Below are 20,074 nucleotides of genomic sequence, written 5' to 3' on the forward strand. Positions count from 1 at the left end.
AGAAAGAAAGAAAGAAAGAAAGAAAGAAAGAAAGAAAGAAAGGAAGAAAGCTCTTGAGAGCAAACCAGCCGCAGATCAAGGAGCTCTATGACATCCCCCCTGCTGCAGGGAACCAAGCCCTCAGAGAGGAATGGAATGCTGCCAGCAAGATTGCTGGTTTACTTAATTAACATTCAGAAGATCTGCCAGAGATTCTGACTTCCAATATATGTGTTTAAGAGGGCAATGGCAAAGTCCAGGCAATCAGCAAGAACCCCAAACCCCAAGGTCAATGACTCCAGGGAGGTTCCTGGTCTCTGGGAGCTCCAACTGCTCCTGCCACCCAACAGGACAAGCCTGGGGTGGCCACCACAATGGAAGCTGGTCCTTGAGCAGGCACCAGGACCACGATCAGAGCTGCTTTGCAAGGCTGAGGAACCACAGGGGAGCAACTGAGGCACTGAGAAAGAGAGGAGTGAGCCCGAGAGCGAGCCCAGCACACTACAGCCACTACCTGCAGCACTATGGCTCAGCTACAGCTCAGCTACCAGGCCAAGGAGCAGAGCACTAGGCTACAACAACTTGCAGCTACTTAAAACACCAATCAAAAAAAGACATACTTGCATTTAAATATGGTAATAGGGCTGTTGGGGGGGAAAAAAAACATAGCACAGGTAAATGCATGCAGAGGATCCCCAGGGTGCTGCTCCCTGTGCACACAGAGCAGCACTGCACAGCCAGCCCTGCTCCTCTGGTGAACCTGCCAGCTGGGAACTGCTACAGCCCCGTGGAGGGGGATGTGGGGGAAGCAGATCCACGCTGGGGATGCTAAAACCAGTGCTGAACCTGAGTGGTAAACTCCCTCTCACTGGATGGAGCCACCAACCCTGGCTGGGGTTGAGAGTCCCTGGTCCCTGGAGTGAGAAGACTTTGGTGCTAAGAGTAAAACCACCCTCCAAAGAGCAAGGAAAGCCTGTGCAGGACAGGGGCTGAGGCTCTGGGGCTTCATTTCCATGCAGAGCCATGTCTGGGCCAAGCTCTGGGCCCTCCCGCTGTGCTCAGGCAGGGGCAGAGCTGGCACTGTCCCCTGCCCCTCCCTGCCCACCACAGGGTCCAAGAGCAGTGTCCTCAGCGTTCCCATGGCACCTCCACCGCCAGCTGGCCACCCACAGATCTCCTCTGGAGGCTCCAGGGGCTCCCTAAACCATCCACAGGGGACTGGAGGAGCTGTGGATTTTCCATGGAATAAAGCGCCTCTGCCAAAACCAATCAAATACCCTTCAAATCACCAAGCATCCCCTGAGAACAGCACAAAAAACAGGGCTGGAAAGTTTGTTTCTCTTGTTCAGCTGCCAGGGACACTCAGGATCTGTTTGAAATGCAGGACAAAAAGTTTTGCCATGCAAAAGAAGAGTGAAATAACAAGGGTGGAGAAGGCACTCCACGGGAAGAGCCCGAACAAAGGCTCCCTTATTGCATTCCAGTGGACAGATGTGTGAAAAATTAATCCCTGTGCCCCTGCAGAAAGCTTTTATCCCAGTTCTGAGATAAAAGCATCCCTGAGACACGGCACTCCCAAGAGCTCAATGAGAGGGCTGCTCTCCGTGCGGGAGCGCCGCAGCCCCGCCAGCAGGAGATGGGAACTGGGACTGAGCACCAGGACTGGCCAAAGCCCCTCACTGGCCAAAGCCCCTCACTGACACACTCACAGCACGGCAGCCCTGCAGGATCCCCTCCTCCATCCAGCCCACTGAAAGCAATCCGTGCCCGGCTGAAACACCCTCTGCCAGGCACCGCGTCCACGGGCTGGCTCAGCCCGAGCAGCTTCCCTGTCACTGCTGCTGAGCCACCAATGCTGGGTGACCTCCACCTCTGGGCCACCTCTGTGTCACCTCACTGTGCCACCTCTGGGCCACCTCACTGTGCCACCTGTGCCACCTCTGTGTCACCTCTGTGTCACCTCACTGTGCCACCTCTGGGCCACCTCTGTGTCACCTGTGCCACCTCTGTGCCACCTCACTGTGCAACCTCACTGTGCCACCACTGTGCCACCTCTGTGTCACCTCACTGTGCCACCTGTGCCACCTCTGTGTCACCTCTGTGTCACCTCACTGTGCCACCTCTGGGCCACCTCACTGTACCACCTCTGTGCCACCTCACTGTGTCACCTCACTGTGCCACCTCTGTGCCACCACTGTGCCACCACTGTACCACCTCACTGTGTCACCTCTGTGCCACCTCACTGTGCCACCTGTGCCACCTCTGTGTCACCTCACTGTGCCACCTGTACCACCTCTGTGTCACCTCACTGTGCCACCTCACTGTGCCACCTCTGGGCCACCTCACTGTGCCACCTGTGCCAGCTCACTGTGCCACCTGTGCCAGCTCACTGTGCCACCTGTGCCACTTCACTGTGCCACCTCACTGTGCAACCTCACTGTGCCACCTCTGTGTCACCTCACTGTGCCACCTGTGCCACCTCACTGTGCCTCCTGTGCCACCTCACTGTGCCACCTCTGGGCCACCTCACTGTGCCTCCTGTGCCACCTCACTGTGCCACCTCTGGGCCACCTCACTGTGCCACCACTGTGCCACCTCTGTGCCACCCCTGTGCAGCTGACACCACCCCACTCTGGCTGACAGGGATCCCAGCAAGGAGCACCTGTGGCCAGCAGAGTGTGAGAACAGTACCCAGTGCCCCTCTTTTCCCTCAGCCATGCCTGGGAAGGGCAGGAGTCTCCAGGAGACAGCAGTGGCATCAGGGACAGCTGCTGCAGGGGCACCCCAGGAGCACAGAGGGCTGGGGGGTGTCAGCCAGCCTCCCAGCTCAGTTTGACAAGCAGCTCGGGGCTAGCTGGGTGCCAGGAATGGGTGCCTGGACAAGAGAGTCTTGAAGGCAAGGGGAGCACGGATGGCAGCACCCTGGATCCCACCCTGGATAATCAGGAGCACCAGCCCCACTCCCTCTGAGCCCTCTGAAGTCAGCTGGAAGATCAAAAGGGTGGAGGGAGAGCTCAGCTCGTTCCCAGTGTTTGTTTAAAGCACTGATTCCTGCTCAAATGACCCCTGAGCTTTGTGTGCCCACTGCTGCCAGCTGCCCAGAGGACACAAAGCCCAGAGCCCTTGCACAGCCAGCAGTGCCCACTGTGAGCACTGCAATTAGAAGGGATTTTACAATAAACGCTTTGCTCTGGCTCACACACTGTCCAGGAAAGCCCTGAGGATTCACAGCAATTTCATGCTCTCTCATTGCTCAGAATGAGCCAAAACCAGCCTTCCAAGTGCAATTTTTCACAGATAAATTTTCCTGCTTCCTGCATCAATAGTTTCACTTTAAACAGTGAAGCAGCGAGGGAAGATGGACAGATCTGGGTTAAATTCTTTGCCCTGAGCACCCGGAGTCAGCCCGTGGCTGTTGGCTCTCCAAGGCACAGGTGAGTTTGGGAGAAGGGGCATCCCAGGATGGCACAGCCCTGGAGCAGCACTTTGGGCTGGAGCACACAGCCCCACTGCCTTGCTCTGGGCATTGCAGTGGGAGCCCAGGATTCAGCAGATTTCCAGGGGCTTTGTGAACAAATCTGGCAAGCACAGCACTGCCTGAGCAGGGCCAGGCTTCACGGGGCTTCAGGGGCTCACAGATCTCTGCCCTGCTCCATCTCCTGCCCTGGTGGGACCACTCCTTCAATCACCGAGGTCTCCTGTCCTCCAGCCTGGGCTTGGCTACAAGGCAACCACGAGGGAAAAACCCAAGAACCACCTGCACCCCTTCCTGCTGCCAGGACCCTCTTCCTGCAGCTCTGGCTCCAAGGGAAATCACTGACTCCTTCAGCCCTGCTCTCACCAGCCTTTGGAGACCCCAAGCATCTGGCATCCTCAAAGCACACTCAACCTTATCCTCTACAACCAGTCAGACAACAGGAATCGACACAAAAAAGGGGCACAAAGATAATGAAATTAGTCCTTACATCAAAAATATCATGCAAAGAATTTCTTCTTAATGGCCAAAGCACTTGGGCACTTGAGGTTGCATGTTCAGCCTTCAGCAATGAGCACAGGGATTTAAAACAAGAAAATGGAAGCTGAGATGCTCAAATCAACACCTGGCTTCAGAAAACAGCCAAAATCATGGAACAGGCATGGAGAATTAAATAAAAGCCACCATGAAACAGCACCCAAGAAGCAACCTCCTTGCTCTGTGCTCATGGGGTGTTTGGAGTGCTCACACACAAACAGCAGACTGGCCTGTGCAGGGTCTTTTGGGGGTCCCTGTGCTGAGGGCATCCAGCCCAGAGGCTCCTTCACCCCCCAGCACTTCACTCCCTACACCCCTGGTGCTCCCCAGTAGCTGACCTGAACCTGACCAGAAGGGTCACTAGATCTCCCAGGAAAGAAGTGCAAAGGCTGGACTATGAATTCATGTGCAGGCTGAGCAGGGAGAGGAGCCGGGGGGCTGATCCCCCCTTTTCAAGCAGAGTTCCCAGGGGCTGATCCCCCCTTCTCAAGCAGAGTTCCCAGGGGCTGATCCCCCCTTTTCAAGCAGAGTTCCCAGGGGGCTGATCCCCCCTTTTCAAGCAGAGTTTCCAGGGGCTGATCCCCCTTTTCAAGCAGAGTTCCCAGGGGGCTGATCCCCCCTTTTCAAGCAGAGTTTCCAGGGGCTGATCCCCCTTTTCAAGCAGAGTTCCCAGGGGCTGATCCCCCCTTTTCAAGCAGAGTTCCCAGGGGCTGATCCCCCCTTTTCAAGCAGAATTCCCAGGGGCTGATCCCCCCTTTTCAAGCAGAGTTCCCAGGGGCTGATCCCCCCTTTTCAAGCAGAGTTTCCAGGGGCTGATCCCCCTTTTCAAGCAGAGTTTCCAGGGGCTGATCCCCCTTTTCAAGCAGAGTTCCCAGCAGCTTTGATCAGCCCGAAAAGCTGCACCAGGCTCACAGCTGTCATTTCAGATGGGTTCTCGCTTGCATTATTCTTTCCATTAGGCTGTGTTATCCTCTTTGGAGGATCTTTAGGCTTCATTTCAAAAGTATCAGAGACTCAAAACCATGAAGCAGAAGAGCCTGGTAGTTTTTTTTTGAAGGCAGGCAGGCGTGGGTCCAATTTACCGGGCAAAAGTGTCGTCTTTAATGGTGAACACACACAAGGGAAAGCTCCATCCCAAAACAATCCCTTTATGTTTAAAACCTTCATCTTCCAGGCTCTCTGTCTCACACTCCCCCTCCCTTTCTATAAGGAAACACAAATGAGAAAGAAAAAAAAACCTGCTACTACTCCAAGCTTGAGATGAAGAACTCAGTGCTGAATATTTAGAGAAGAACATACACCCAGAGAAATCAAATGTTCCCTAGAACTGATCAAAGATCGGGGTTCTACCACATCATTCACAACTCATTACCACTGTTTAGCAGCAATTAACTCCTTGGGATTTGATTGCAGACTCTATGAAGCCTCCTCAGAGTTTGCAGTCTAGGAGGCTTTCTCCATCCACAGCACAGCTGATGAACAGGACCCAGCAGAGCTCCAGGGAAACAGGACAGTGCCTTCCTCAGGGTCTGATCAATGCTAGTAACACCTTCAGTATCTCCAAGCCTGCTCCAAGTCCTCTATTGAAACAGACCCTGAAGGGCTTCCCTTGGTCTTTTTCCACTGTGTTACATCAACCTGGTTAAAATCTCTTCCAGCAAATTAGGGGATTCCATCCAGAACACACCGTGCATCATGGAGCCTCATCCCAGAGCCCCTGCAGCACCCAGGGCACAGCCTGGACCAGGTCTGCCCCATGTCTGTTTGCACATGGATCTTGTGCTGAGCAAATATTCCCATTCTGGAATTTCAACACAACAATAAATCCCAAATAGAGTTCATTCAGAATTTGGCACTTCCCCTTTATGTACAGGAAATGACCCATTTTTCAGCTGTTGGGACTCTCAGGCCGTGATCCTTCTAGGATGAGAATGGTGCATTTCTGCCCAGTAATTACTGCATGCATCAGTGAGACACAGCCTTGTTTGTCCCCAAATTATCATTCTGTGGCATTCAAAGTGCAATAACCCTTTAGCAGTTATTTCACTACACTGAAAACTGGGAAACTTCTCAAAGGCAAACAGTTTGTTTTAAAAAAAAGCTACTTATTCAAAAAACCACAAACCAAGAAGCTGAAGCTGGTAGCTGATTTAGGTTATCAACATCCAATTTCCAACCTAACCCTGCCCTCTGGCAGTCTGAAGCCATTCCTCCTTGTCCTGTCCCTCCAGGCCCTTGTTAACAGTCTCTCTCCATCTTTCCTGCAGGCTGCCCTGAAGCCTCCTCTACTCCAGGGTGAATAATTCCACTCCTCCCAGCCTTTCCCTGCAGGAGAGGGGCTCCATCCCTTTCATATCCTGGTGGCCTCCTTTGGACTCGCTACAACTCATTTTAAAGGCCAAAGCCAAACGTTCATCACAGATTTTTAATCAACAGGTTAAGTAGGAAGGAAAGGATGGCTGCAGGGGCAGGAACACCCAGGAGCTCACTGGGCCCAGTTCAGCAGCTCTGAATTTCTGCATTTCAGTCACCTGCTGCTGCCTGAACAAGGGCAGGTTAGATGGAAGCACATTAAGGCATCTATTTGGAGTTCAGCACCGTGGCACTGATTTGCTTCAAGCCTCATTTCTGCTGCTCTGATGGTAGAGAAAATGAGCTGTTTGGTTAAGCTGCTTGTCTCAATTTTTATGAATGATCTAAACTATCTGGGTAAGTATTATTTAAAGACAGGTCCTTGATGATGAACAAAGGCGTAAAAAGAACTCCTGTCTGGAGGCTGAAGCTGAAAAAATTCAACACAAAGAGGCAACTTCATAAAAGAGAAGGCAGTAAATCACAGGACAAGGTTATCAGAGGGTGGGGAACTCTTCACCACTCCTGTGCAGCTCACCCAGCACAGCCACCACTGCAGACAGGGACCTTCCCAGTGCCTCACTGGAGAACTGCCACTGGGCAGTCCATAATCCATATTATCAGAGAGGTCACAGCAGAGGATTGGGATGCTGAGCCCAGAAATCTTCAAGGCATTGCTGCAGAACTACCACCACTGCTCCTGGGCAAGGCAGGACGTGGAAGCTCCTCAATGGCCAGCTGGAAACCCTGCTGCTAAAACATTCACATCTGAATGTTTCTGTGCTATGAGGAGACACATCCTGTCCAACTCTATGCAACCCCAGCCCCAGTTCTCAACAGCTTTAGTTAACAATTGTCTCTGGTGAGGCACAAGGCAGGAGGGCAGGGGAGCTGGGACACGGAGAACTCCTCAGGGCAGGATGGGCACTACCAGAGCACTCTCCTCCTTCAGCAGGGTTATCCATGTTTTCCTCCACACACCAGTGTTTGTGTCACGCCTCTTTACTCCTGTGAATAATTGCTCTCATTAACCCTGCTGGTCACTGCAGCTGTGGCTGTTCTCAGCTGAATCCATCGCTCTGCAGCTGCAGCACTGCCCCAAAACACACAGACCTCTACAGACACCAGCAGCTTTGGCTCTTACTCCTTCTCTCTCCTCTCTGCTCCTTCAGGATCACTCCTTTTCAGGGCAATGAGCCTCAAGTTTTAAACCTCTAACACCAGGCACAGATCAGTGAGCAGCTGAGAACAGGACAATCAGTGTTCAAGTTCAACATTCAAGATGTTCTTATTTCTCAGTTATTCAAGTTATAAGTGGAGAAAAATCTAATGAAGGACCTGGGCAGTTTTGTGCATCAGCCAGACATGATATACAGCCAAACCTCCAGAGCAGCCTCACTCACACTGAGAGGATGGGGCAGGAAAAGGGGACAGGCTCCATTGTCACTGGCCACGCTCTGCTGCCACTGACAGTGCTGGGAGCTGGACCATCAACACAGACCAACGGCTCCTGTCTGGAAAATCTCACCCTAAATCTAACAATAAGGTTACTTTCAGGGGTAGGGGGAAATAGAAGATAAAAAAAGCCTTTTACACAATTCTCTGCAACATCCAAACCCACAGCTTTTCTCAGAAAAACTGTGCCTTAAAGGCAAAGGTGCTTCAGCTCTGCTTGGACTCAGAGAACAGCTCTAGAGACCATTTTTTCCTGCAAGAAAACACAATAATCTAAGCAGAACTTGAAGGAGAACCTTCTGTCTGGAGATTTATGGGCTCTGCTATATTAATTTCTCAGTTTGCTGTCTGCAGCTCCAGCTGCTCCCCCCTCCAGGGATGTGCCTGCAATGGGAACAGCCCCTCCTCAGCAGAACACCCAAAAGCTGAATTTCAAACCAGGTCCAGTCTAGAGGCTTTGTTTTCAGGGCCCGAGGCTGAAATGGAGAGGTGGGAAGAGGTCACTCAGGTGGCTCCAAGAGACTCCAAAAGCACTCTGTAAACCAGTGATGCCATGCAGATGCAGGGATGTGTTTAGGTGGAAACAAGGCATGCAGAGCAGACTGAAGCAGTTAAGAAAGGGTTAGACAAAGGAGTGAGAAAAATCTCCAGCTCTGTTCCACGTCTCTTGCTGTTACAAGGCTTAACTAACTGAACAATTTAAAATAGGTTTTACATTTCCTGCTCTTATTTTGCAGCTGCCACCAGGTCCTCCTCTTCTGAGCGTTACGTTTGATCATGCCGGTATCACGAGCAGACAAACTTTGCTCCCATCAGTGAATGTTCTACAAGGCTCACACCTGTGTAACAGTGCTCGAAGAGTGCTTCACAGAGCTGACCCCTATTAGCACAGACTTCCTCACTCCCTGGGGGTGCAGAAGCCGTGTGCAGGCAGCACTTTAAAATCACTTTACCCCACCAGAGCAGGAAGCTGGGTGCTCCAGCACAGACCCTGAAAACACCACACGGCCCAGGCTGGCTGTTCTACACCTCTGCACGTGGGACAGAGGGAATGGTTGGATTTTTGGGATGCTGCAGCCACACCCTTTTCCATCCCCTTGCACTCCCCTTTGAGGTTATTAACCAAGGGGGAACCTGTGCAGCAGAACTTGCATCGGGGTGTCCTAAAGCCCAGCCACAGGAACCTCCTTCCCTCTCCTCCTCCTCCTCTCAAGACACCAAGACAAAGAAGCCTTAAGCACAACATAACAATTCCCCTTATCTCTGGCACCAGTTCCTTCTCCTCCCCTGGAAAATCCCTATTTTCTAGTTCTTACCTCCTAGGTGAGCACCACACAAAACTGTACACAGGATCCCTCCCTGCCCACACTGATGGCTGAACACGTGGGACTGGCATCAGGAAAGAAACTGAATTAAGCTCAACAGAAAGTTGGTTTAAATGCTCTCACAGTAACAAACCCCATCAGTCTGGGACTTTGAACCATCTTGTGCTGCATTTCCACTGCCCCAGGCACTGCAGGAGCGTGACCCAAGGCTGAGCCCATGGCCTTTGCAGCACCAGTATTAATAAGCAAATGTATTTCCCTGAGCTCTGCAAAGTTTGTGAAAATATTTGTTTTCCTCACCTCTCACCATATACAAAGGTTTTAATAAGCTTTAACAAACATACAAGCAAACAAACCCTTAATTAAAATAAATAATTTAAATTTCTAACCTGAAGGCTTCTATGAGACTTTGACAACCCCCAAACACTCAGGTGATGATGGGAGAAAATATGACTGGGATAAAGGACAGTGCAGAACATCCCACCACAGTGGTGGAGGACCAGGGGGGATGCTGCAATTTCCTCTCCTCCCAGTTAGGAGTGCAATTTGTCTTTTTTTGGGTATAATTTTTGCTGTAAACACACCTTGCATGTAACTGTTCCTCTGCAGGTTCTTCAAACAGTGGGTCACACGTTTTGAGTGATGATTTTATTCTTTTATTCAACTGTCATTGGTACTGGTTATTTGGAGTGTCCAAACCAAAATATTAAAATTGCAAGCTAAGAGAGCAGCAACACAGCAGATCCATTGTAAACAATTTATTATTATTTTCTACCTCAGTTACTTACAGGAAAAAAGTCATAAAAAAGAAAAAAAAAAAAGAAAAAAAGAAAAAAAAAGAAAAGCACAGATGGACTATTTACAAAAAATGAGAAAATTCACAATAGCTGAAATGTTTGCAAATCATGCACACTAAGACAAGTTCACAAAAGCAAAGCAATTCATAGCAAAAAACCCCAAACAAAATAATAAGAAGCCATACAGATTAAAAAAAGCTATTGCCTGCAGAAAAGTCAAAAGAAAACTACCCAAGTATTACATCAAGCATCTTTAATGAAATGAACAGCACAGCCATGGATTGTAGAGCCTTTGACACTGACATTTTAACAAGTGGATTAACAAACATTAAAATGCATTACAGTTCTACTGTAAGCATGCACCGTACTTCTCACAAACTTATCTCATGGGTAGCACACTTCAGGAAGAGCAGAATTTAGAGAATGGTGTTTTCTACCCAGAACTCCAGACTCTGGTCATGCTAAATAAAGCCAATGGAGGGAGGTGCCAGCTCCCCTGCCACGTGGGGGGAGGGAAGAGGTGCAGTGATGCAGCTGAAGCAGGGAAAGCTTGGCCACAATTTAGGAAATTTGCAAGCAAAGTTTGGAAGGAGAAGCAGCTGCAGGGAGTGTGCAGGACCATGGCTGGTCAGAGTTAGGTCAAAGAATCAGAGAAACCCAGACTGGTTTGGGTTGGAAGGGGCCTTAAATCCCACCCAGTGCCACCCCTGCCATGGCAGGGACACCTTCCACTGTCCCAGGCTGCTCCCAGCCCTGCTCTGGGAGTGGGGCAGGAATTGCTGTGGGGGCAGCAGCTGCCTGAGCCCCTCCCTTGGTGACATCCCACCCTGGCCCTCGTGTGAGGGTGGCAGCTCCCAAAGAGCCCCGGGCCAAGGGGACAGGTGTGACACACGGCTGGCACAGCTGGGTCCCGCAGCCCTGCCAGGCACAGGGGACACCCCTGTGGGTGGGGTGTGTGCCACTGCTGGATGTCACCACGTGAAAAAGTGCCAGTCACTCTCTTTGGGGCTGTCTGTGAGACCAAATCAACCCAATCATCCTTCTCGCTGCGGAGATACAACGGTTCCTAGGAAGTTTGTGAGAAGTCATGCCTTTGGAACACCCCTGACCCCATCCTTGTGAGTTACATTCCAAGTGGGCATTAAAAACTCATAACAAAGCAGAGGAAAAAAAAAAAAATTAAAAAAAAAAAAAAAGCAAACTCAAAGCAGTGAGGATATGGAGCCTTTAAAAAAATAAAAATAAAATAAAAAGTCCAGTCAATCAAACCAGCCAGTAAGAGCAGCAATTTTTCAGTGGACATTGATATTAAACATGGACCACCCAGGCTTTCTCTGTCTCTCTCTCATTAGCACTGCAGTAAACCCCGATTAATTTGTTATGCATCTTTAAGAACTAGTTGATAAAAATTATGTCTTGTGAAATCGGCAAATAGTCTGCAAAGTGAAATAAGAACAGAAATTAATAGATTAAACTGAAAAGATAAGTCCCAGAAATAAAATTAAAAAAAAAAAAAAGATACACAGAAAGGGAATGATTGCAATTAAAATTAAAAAAAAAAAAGAGGCAATGTACTGCATGAGGAAGGGCTGGGAGGAATAATGGGACAGGAGGAGATAGAGCAGTTGCCAAAGGGTTGTGTGCCTTGCCCCTGGAGCCAGGGGCTGTCCCATGCCATGGGCAATGTTGGAGATGTGGGGAAGGACATGGAACAGCCCCTGAGCGACAGGGACAAGGGAACGGGAATGCAAATAGGTGGCAGAACTCCTGGGAGCAGCCCAGAGTGTGACTGAACACTTCTCTGTGTGTTTGTTCCGAGGCTGCACCTCCCGTGCACCCAGGGCAGGAGGCAGGGGAGCTCTCAGACCCGGCACGCTCCTGCAGAAACAGCCAAGCACTTCTCCCTCCAAACCACACCACCGAGGTTTTAAACCTGACTCCTCACTCCTGCCCTGCTCCTCAAGGCTCCCTGGTGCCAAGCTGTGCCCTGTGGCACTGGGCTCTCTGCCCCAGGCTCTGCAGCAGTGGGGACAGCCCATCCTGCTGCTGTACCATTCCCCACCCCACACCTCCTGCTAGGATGCTCCAGCGGGCTGGGACTCTGGAGACCAGAGCCCCAAACCACCTGAGAAAGTCCCAAAAGCTCTGGAAAGCTTCTGCCTGCTGAGCTGAGTAACTGCTCCGAGTGGGAGGGGAGCAGGGGCAGAGCCTTGGGGCAGGGGAACTCAACAAGGTGAGACAGGGCCCTGAGCATCTCCTGCAGTGACCCACAGCTTCCTGGGGGGCACACCCCACCTGGATTTATTTTCCATATTCAATCTCTGCAGGAGACTGAAAATAACCAGGCAAGAACTGGAAGTCCTGCTTTGGTAAAAACAGGCCCTTAAAAAAATACACCCAAGGAGAGGTCGAGCCAAAGGGTGCCTCTGCTGTCAGTGAGCAAAGACACAGACATGTTTATAATTAATCTCATCTAACCTCTGCAGATTTCTGACATTAAACCTATCAAAGGTGTCCTTCCTTCAATGCCTTCGTATGGATCAGCTGGTACATGGAACTGTGAGGAGTCAGAGCCTGAGACAACACACAAACAAACACCTGCTGAAGCCTCCTCCTCCTCACCTCCAACTCCTGCCAGAGCGGGCTGTCCCGCTGGTTCCAGAGGAACCAGAGGTGCTGTCACCTGCATCTGGGGACAGCTGCCTTGTCCCCACCTGCACCGTGTCACCCCAGCAGCTCTGCCTGACACCCCAGTTGTTTCAGACCTGGCCTGGTCCAGGTGGGAAGATGTACCACAGGTGGGAAGAGGTGGCTCAGCTTCCAGAAGAGCCCTGGCATTTGTGAACTCAAGTAAAGAAACCCTCACAGGGCTGCTCCCCTCGGTGTTATCAGTCCTGCAAGAAACAGCCACACAATGACCCCATCCCAAGGACACTGCTCATCCTGCAGATGACAACAATCTCCATTTTCCAAAGCAGGGTCTCATCCTAATGACCCAGGGCAGCACACACGGCTCCACGTTTGCCCCAGCGCGCTGCAGGTGTAGCCAAGCACTGTCACATCCTCACCCACCCTAGAGAACCTTCCTGTCAGGTGCTGGTTTCCCTCCTGCCCCTCCCTGCTCAGCCACAAACAGAGCAAAGCCACTGCTTCACTTGTCCCAGCTGCCTGGGAAAGCCCTGGGGTGAGAGGAAGCTCTGAGCCCTGTGTGCTGCCATCCCACCGCGGGGTGGCCGGGCTTTGGGGGATGCCCCATCCCTGGAAGTGCTCAAGGCCAGGCTGGACAGGGCTCCCAGCAGCCTGACCTCGTGGCAGGTGCCCCTGCTCACTGCAGGGCCTGGACCTTTGGGGGTCCCTTCCAGCCCAAAGCAGCCTGTCCTGTGGCTCCAGCACTGACCTCCCCCGCGCCGGTCCCGCCCAGGGCAGGGGGACCCGAGCCCAGGGCCAGCAGCACACACCTGCTCCTGGCAGGGAGGGACCCCCAGAGTGGGACCCCCAGAAGACAGCAGGCTGGGACGAGCCCTGGGCAGGGGAGGTTCACTTACCACAGGCCAGCACGGGGAGCAGTGTGGGGTCCCTGTGTGCGTGTGCGTGTCTGTGTGCAGCTCTACGGAAGGAAAAACCCATCAAAGGAGGGTGACAGCTCTCCACTGATCCCTCTTGCTTGTATGTGCTTAATTTAAGAAGTTTGTTTTCAAATAACCAGTACCAATTTATACGTTAGGAAAAAAATGTGTTGAAAATATGTCGCTATAAAAGTCTGCCTTAAAATACTAAAAAAAAAATAAAAATAAATTGCTGTTGTGTGAGATGCTCCCTGCAGACTTGCCTGTCTCAGCTTGCAGCTACAGACTTAAAAAAAAAGGAAAAAAACCCCAAAAAACACAAAAAAAAAAGAAAAAGAAGGAAAGAGGGGAAATAAAGCATATCTGCAAATGAAATGTACGTACCTGGGAACTGATAACTGTAACTTGGGGCAAATCCAGGATATCCTCGGCCATATGTTGCAACAAAATTCGGGTAACCTTGATCACAGAAATGTGAAAAACAAAAAAAAAAAAAAAACAAAAAAGAGAGAGAAGTTTGAGGATTAATGAAGGGGTTTTTTTGAAGGTTTTTTTGTTTTGTTTTGTTTGTTTGTTAACACAATGCACAATGACAGGGAGGATGGGTGAGACCTAATTTTACGGAGGGTATTAAAAAAATCAGATTTATTCTGCTCATGCCAAACTGCAGAGAGGTTTCATCATTATCCTGAATAGAAACATCTCGAGCTGGCCCAGCCCCGAGCAGGAGCCCTGTCACTCTGGTAATTAACATGCACTTTGGTGTCTGGAGCCCAAGGACTGTGCATACTTGTTAGCTGGAAGAGTAAATGCCAAATGCTAAGGCTAAACACATAACACGGGTTTGCTCTGACATTTGGAGAGCTTACAATGAATGTACTTTGCTTCAGAGCTATTGACAGTTGGAGATTAAGGTAGTAGTAATTCTTTATCCCGGGAGTGTGAAGGACAACAGTTAACACATCAAAGACTTGGAGGCAGCAGCAGCAACGAGCCAGGGAGTCCAAGAGCTTTTAATTTTTCAGGAAAGTAAAAGGAAGCTGCCCGAGGTGCTTCTGAAGGCCCCTCCTGAGGCAGAGCAGCCGACCTCGGGCAGCTTTGGGAGGTTTATTAGGAGAAAAGCTCACTTGAGAGCATTTCGTGAATAAAAACACCTCAGTGAAGGCAACTCTGCTGGCTTTGCTCTCCTGGCTGTGAAGGAATGTGCTGGATGTCCCAGTGAGCCCTGGGGTCACACACTGTGCCACCCGTTGGACCTTCCCCACAGCCATCCTCCCTGGTCCCACAGGGGCTGTTTGCCCTGACCTGGATGGCCAATGTCCCAAGGTGTCCTGTACACTCCGGGGGTTTCCTAAAATTCCAACCTCACACTGAGCCTCAACATTTCCTCACTCAGTTTTTTTAAAAGCAGGCAGCACCCTGCACAGTTCCCGTGCACTGAGCACTACAGAACGAGCCTGAGCATCAGCCCAGGCCTCTCCAAACCAAGAACCCATCAGGAAAAGTTCTCTCCTGCTGTCTGAAGTCGGTGGGAACCTCGGCAGCAGCTGGGCTGGAGCCCAGAACAGGCTCAGCAGCCGAATGGCTCTTCTGGGGGCTCCTCCCCTGCCTGCATTCATCCTGAGCCACACTCATCCATCACCCAGCTGCTCTCCTGCTGCAGCAAGCCCCTCCACTTCCGATCAGATTTATACATACGTGCAGAGTTCTATAAATCATAATCTAAAAGTGGGAGATAAAAATGCCTGGATGAATTCTGATGTGGGATTAGGCAGTGCCAGGGAAGGCAGCGCGCAGCTCTCAGGGTATGTACACACTGCTGAGCCCTCCTTCCACAGCCCAACAGCTGCATTCCCTCAGAAATTAATCACCTCTGTCATTAAGTCAGATCTTTCAGAGTTAAGCTTTACAAACCTTTTTTTCCTTTCTCTTTTTTTAAAGCAACACTATTGATAAATGGATTGTTTGCTAAGTAAGTGGCGCCATTAACACCACTGAAAAATCTGCAGCCCCTCTCTCCTGGCCAACAGGGGGAACTCAGTTTGCTCTGCCTCAGACAGTTCTGAAGCAGATCTGCCAGCTCACAACTGCCAGGGCACAGTGCTGGGCAGTACCTGAGCTCTGCAGGTGTGCTGGTACCTGTGGCCCCAGCCAGGTCAGCACGGTGGGGGATGGCAGCTGCCCACGGTGCTTTGGATGCCACCTCTTCTGCTGCCCGCCCTGGCACGGTCCTGGCCCTGACCCCATGGCAGCCCTGCTGTCCCTGGCAGTGCCTGGCAGCCCCAGCAGCAGCCAAGCTGCCCGGGGGCTCTGCTGGCACCGCCAGCACTCAGCGCTCTCAAAGTCAGGCAGATGAAATCATAAATTTATAATACAACATTACTTCAATTTTCCTCTTCATTGACTGCTGCAGTGCCCAGCTCTGCTCTAAGGACTCGAAGCCTGATCCTCGTGGGGACACTGCCTGGCTGAATATCAATGGTGTTTAACACCATGCCTACATGGATGCTTCATCAGGCCAAACGATGGCCATGCTGACCCACCCAGCATTCCCATTAGGTGCCATCCTCATCCTGCACTGGGCACCGAGAAGCTGATCTGCCTTGGCAGGCCTGAGGAGTGACCAATCCCTTGTAAGGAAACCAAAAATCCAAGTTTTGACTGGATCACTTCAAAGCAAGACTGTCCTGTGCACGGAAGCAGAACTCAAATCAGCAGCCACACCACTTTTACACCACTGCTCCTACCCAGCTCCTGTCTGGAAATGTCTTTTCACTTTAAAATTTGCTAATGGGGTGGACAAAAGCTCATGGTCAATATGTGGGAATGCTGAGCACACAGGAGCCAGGGGACCCGTGCAAAATTAGTTCAAATGCTCCAGAAAATGCAAGGAAGCTGTTGTCTCCAAATGTTGCTCTGAGCTGCAGCTGCTAGTCCATTGAACAGTGTCTGGTGGAAAAAGGAATGACTTTCTTTGAAGGGCACAGGCTTCTCTAATGCATGAGCTCAGCCCAGCTAGACTGAGCGTGAGCAGGAACACAGAGCCCTGCCAGAGACCTTCCCAAATCCGTGATCCCACCTCACATCACCCCAGCACTACAGGCTGTGAGCCTGGGGGCTGAGTGCTTCCATCTCTGCAGGTCTGCGAGCTAAAAGGAGCCCAATTTTAACACTAAACACCAGGATGATGCCCAGCACCAGGAGAAATGAGTGCTGCCAGCCCCAGCTGAAGGCAGGCAGCACAGGGTCACCTCCAGAGCTGTGTGTCACCACTGTGGTGACTGCAGTGTCCCAGACACAGAGAGCAGCTTCAGAGGAGAGGGGAGACAAAAACCATCTCCTCTTAATCTCGCTCCTCTGTTGCTCTCTTCCTTACAAGTTTCCAGGCACAGAACAGAGCACAGAAAGCTTTGGGGCAGTGCTGTGACACCCACCTGCCCCTGGGTGACAGAGCTCCTGGTCTGCACCCCAGGGCCAGGAGCCAGTGTGAGGCTCCAGGCACAGGGAGAGTTTCCTGGTCCCCAAACCGCTCCCACTCAGCCACACAGGGGCACAGAGGGCCTGAGCATCAAGGGGTTGGGGAGCAGCTCTGACTGCTGGCTGGGCTGGCAGGGAGAGGAGCGGGGCTGACTGCTCCACTCTTTGTGCAGAGAGGCTGATTAAAGGCCCTGCTCTCCCTGAGAGCAGCGTGCCCCAGCAGAGCCCCAGCCCCAGCCAGCCCAGCAGCCATCCTGGCAGAAGGCTCAGCCTGCCCCAGCTCTCCCAGTCAAAAAATCCTTTCAGAACACTTTAATTTTGCTCCAATCAACCAAATCATCACAGAAGCGGCTGCCTGCGCACCTTTAGACCCTGGCTGCTGCAGGCTCCTTGGGGAGGCTGTGATTAATGAAAAAGACCAACTTCCTTAATAGCTTTGGAGGGAGCCGCTCCCCGCTCCTTCCTTGGGGTTGTCTCGTGCGCTCGCTCCTCTGATTCCCTCCTCTGCCCAGGAACAGCAGCTGGAGAAGGTGACCTTGAGCAAGGATTTCTGGAAACAGGTATAAAAACCCTTCCAGAGCAGCCCCAGTTGCTCTGGCCCAGTCCAGCTGGGCAAGGAACAGAAGACACGGGGCAGACCTGACCCAGCCTCGCGAGTCCCCCCAGAACAATCAGCAGCAGCAGCGATGGAACTCTGTGTCTGATCATTTGATGGGTTAATTATGCCCCTCTTCCCACAGGGATGGGCCCTGCAGCCTTTGAAACCAGGGCTTTCTGAGGGCCATCCAGCAGCTCTGCTCTCCCGTGCTGCAATCTCCTTGTTTAGCACTTAATTATTTAACACGGTGCCACGGCAGCAAGCAGGAACTTGGAAGATGAAAAACCAGCTCGAGTGGATAATGAAGCATCTGGCCTTCACATGGATCAATCACCAACGCTCAGCCAGTCCCCTCAGTCTGAAATGCAGGGAGAGCAGTGCAGGACGGGCTGGAGCTGCACTGGCCAGGCTGACCCCACTGCAGCAGGTCCAGCAGGTGCCCCAGCTCCCCCTCTGTGCAGTCCCACTCACTGAGGGCTGCTTCCCTTAACCCTCACAGCTCGAGAGGATCCTTTGCCAGAGAGACAGCCCCAGTGGGAACGGACTCCCCCTGCACCCAGGGACTGAATTTTCCCTTCAGGACACTGGGGTGGATCCAGCTCCATTCCCTCTGTGCCCAGCTGCAAGGAAAAGGGCTGAGGCCACATGGTGAGGAGGATGCCATGGATCTGTCTGGCTTCCCAGGGTGACCTGCACTCTCTCCTCCTGCAGCCAGCAGGACAGGCCAGCACAGTGGCACACAGCCCTCCCTCCAGAGCCCACCTCGGGCAGCTCAGGTGGAAGAGGAAGAGCAGAGATCAAGCACATGGGCTCGGGCACACTGGGAACACACAGGTAACGAAATCACAGACTGACTAGAGCAAGATAAATATTTAAAGCATAAAATGTGATTTCCAAACACTGTGGGGCAGGGTGGCAGTGGAGCGTGGGGACAGCAAAACAGATGATCAGCTGCAATAACCTGATTACACAGCCCAGAAATGGATCACCCCAGCCACACCAACAGAAGCACTATTAATTCTGAGATAAAGCAAACATGGCAGCAAGCTCTTCCTATCAAATCAAGCAGTGCCTGGTGTCAGACACCTCGGTGTAACAGCCTGATCCTTGCAGGAACAGGGCTCCCTGACCTGATGCCCACCCCAGGGGCTCTGGGGTCCTCCAGCATCTCAGCCAGCCCCTGAATCTGCTCAGCAGAGCTCAGGGCAGCCCAGATCCCAAGGCTGGGCTTTGTGCTTGGTTTCTGGGATCATCTAAACCCAGGATAGGACAGTCAAAGCATCCTCAAGGGGGGCACTGGCCTGGGAAAGGCTCACTGCTGCCTGGGGACACCTCCAGATTGCCCTCCCATTCCCATATGCTTCATGGACACAGGAGGTGACAACTGAGGGCAAGTCCAGGGATACAAAGGGAGCAGAAAGTTTAAAATATATGGTGTTTTACAAAAAAACCCCATTGGCAATGGATTAGCAGCATTTTGGCCGAGAACAGAGTATCTGGGGTTGTCACATTATTTAGAAAGAATTATCTAGGCAGAAACAAATGAGAACCAATTATAACTAAATAGACCTCCTGCACAAATAGGAATTTGCCATTAAGTATCATTTATCCCATTTAATTAGTATTTTCTGGACACAATACTCAGGACTAAAATACCATTCCATCTCCTTGAAACTTGTAATTATTGTTGTGACCTGTCCTGTTACGCATCCCCCCACTTCCTCCATCCATGCCATTTAAGAACCAGCAAGATTTTCAATTATCTGTGCTGAACTGTCAAAGCTACCTTTAAAAGAAGGGGAATAATGTGTGACTCAATTCCTCTAAAAAAGGGGAGAGATCATTTTTAGTCAGAATGAACACACTGCATCTTTCATCATTCTATTTTTGCGAGTAAGAGTAAAACAGGCTATTTAAAACATCCATTTAAATGCAAATTTTTTTGATATTCCGGGCTGGGGGGGACGGGGGGAGTTAATCATTTACCACAGACAGGATTATTTTCTTCACTCCACCCCTGCTGAAGTTCCAGGCTGGCACCCACACAGGTGTGGGGATTTGCACTTACCCAACATTCCCATCCCTAGCATGAACGCGTCCATGGTGTACGGCAGTCCACGTGCCCTTCCTCTCGTCCCTGGTGGAAACATCACTTCTTTAGGTTGTGCTTTCTTACATTCTACCTATTGAGCAGAAACATGTACAAATGAGATGCAAATGAATTCCATGTAAATGTCAAATGCAGAACTGATCTACTTAAGGGGGGGAGGTTTATTTTTAGCATCTGCCTCCCCGCACCTCCTCCCGCTCAAAGGTGAACTTCCAGAATAGTGCAGCCAGATTGGAAAGAGCAAACGTGTGTGTGTCTCTTTAACCACCCACTGCAGCCCCCAAAGGTGACACAAGTGCTGATTTAAGGAGTTCTGTTCTCCTGAAAGGGAACCCAGCACTAGTGGGAGCGGGATGAATGAGGGAGGGCTCCAGCCGGGCTCCAGTGCAATCGATAACACACA

The 20,074-nt window shown here is 51.2% G+C and overlaps 1 protein-coding gene across 11 annotated transcripts in view; it reads right to left on the reverse strand.

Annotated features, from left to right (window-relative positions):
- Window positions 1-20,074, reverse strand: part of MSI2 (musashi RNA binding protein 2) — a 204,581-nt gene that overhangs the window by 26,953 nt on the left and 157,554 nt on the right. For 6 of the 11 annotated variants that reach the window (XM_059866263.1, XM_059866261.1, XM_059866262.1 and 3 more), the window contains exons 9-10: window positions 19,630-19,744; window positions 13,871-13,945 (exon numbers count right to left, since the gene is read on the reverse strand). In XM_059866263.1, coding sequence (XP_059722246.1) covers window positions 13,871-13,945; window positions 19,630-19,744 — 190 coding nt within the window. Of the gene's footprint in view, window positions 1-11,208; window positions 11,357-11,380; window positions 13,528-13,870; window positions 13,946-19,629; window positions 19,745-20,074 lie in introns of those variants that run through there. The other 5 variants (XM_059866265.1, XM_059866267.1, XM_059866269.1 and 2 more) reach the window with 5 other exon arrangements.

The sequence above is a fragment of the Haemorhous mexicanus genome, chromosome 22, assembly GCF_027477595.1.
Source record: "Haemorhous mexicanus isolate bHaeMex1 chromosome 22, bHaeMex1.pri, whole genome shotgun sequence".
In the NCBI taxonomy this organism is placed as follows: domain Eukaryota; kingdom Metazoa; phylum Chordata; class Aves; order Passeriformes; family Fringillidae; genus Haemorhous; species Haemorhous mexicanus.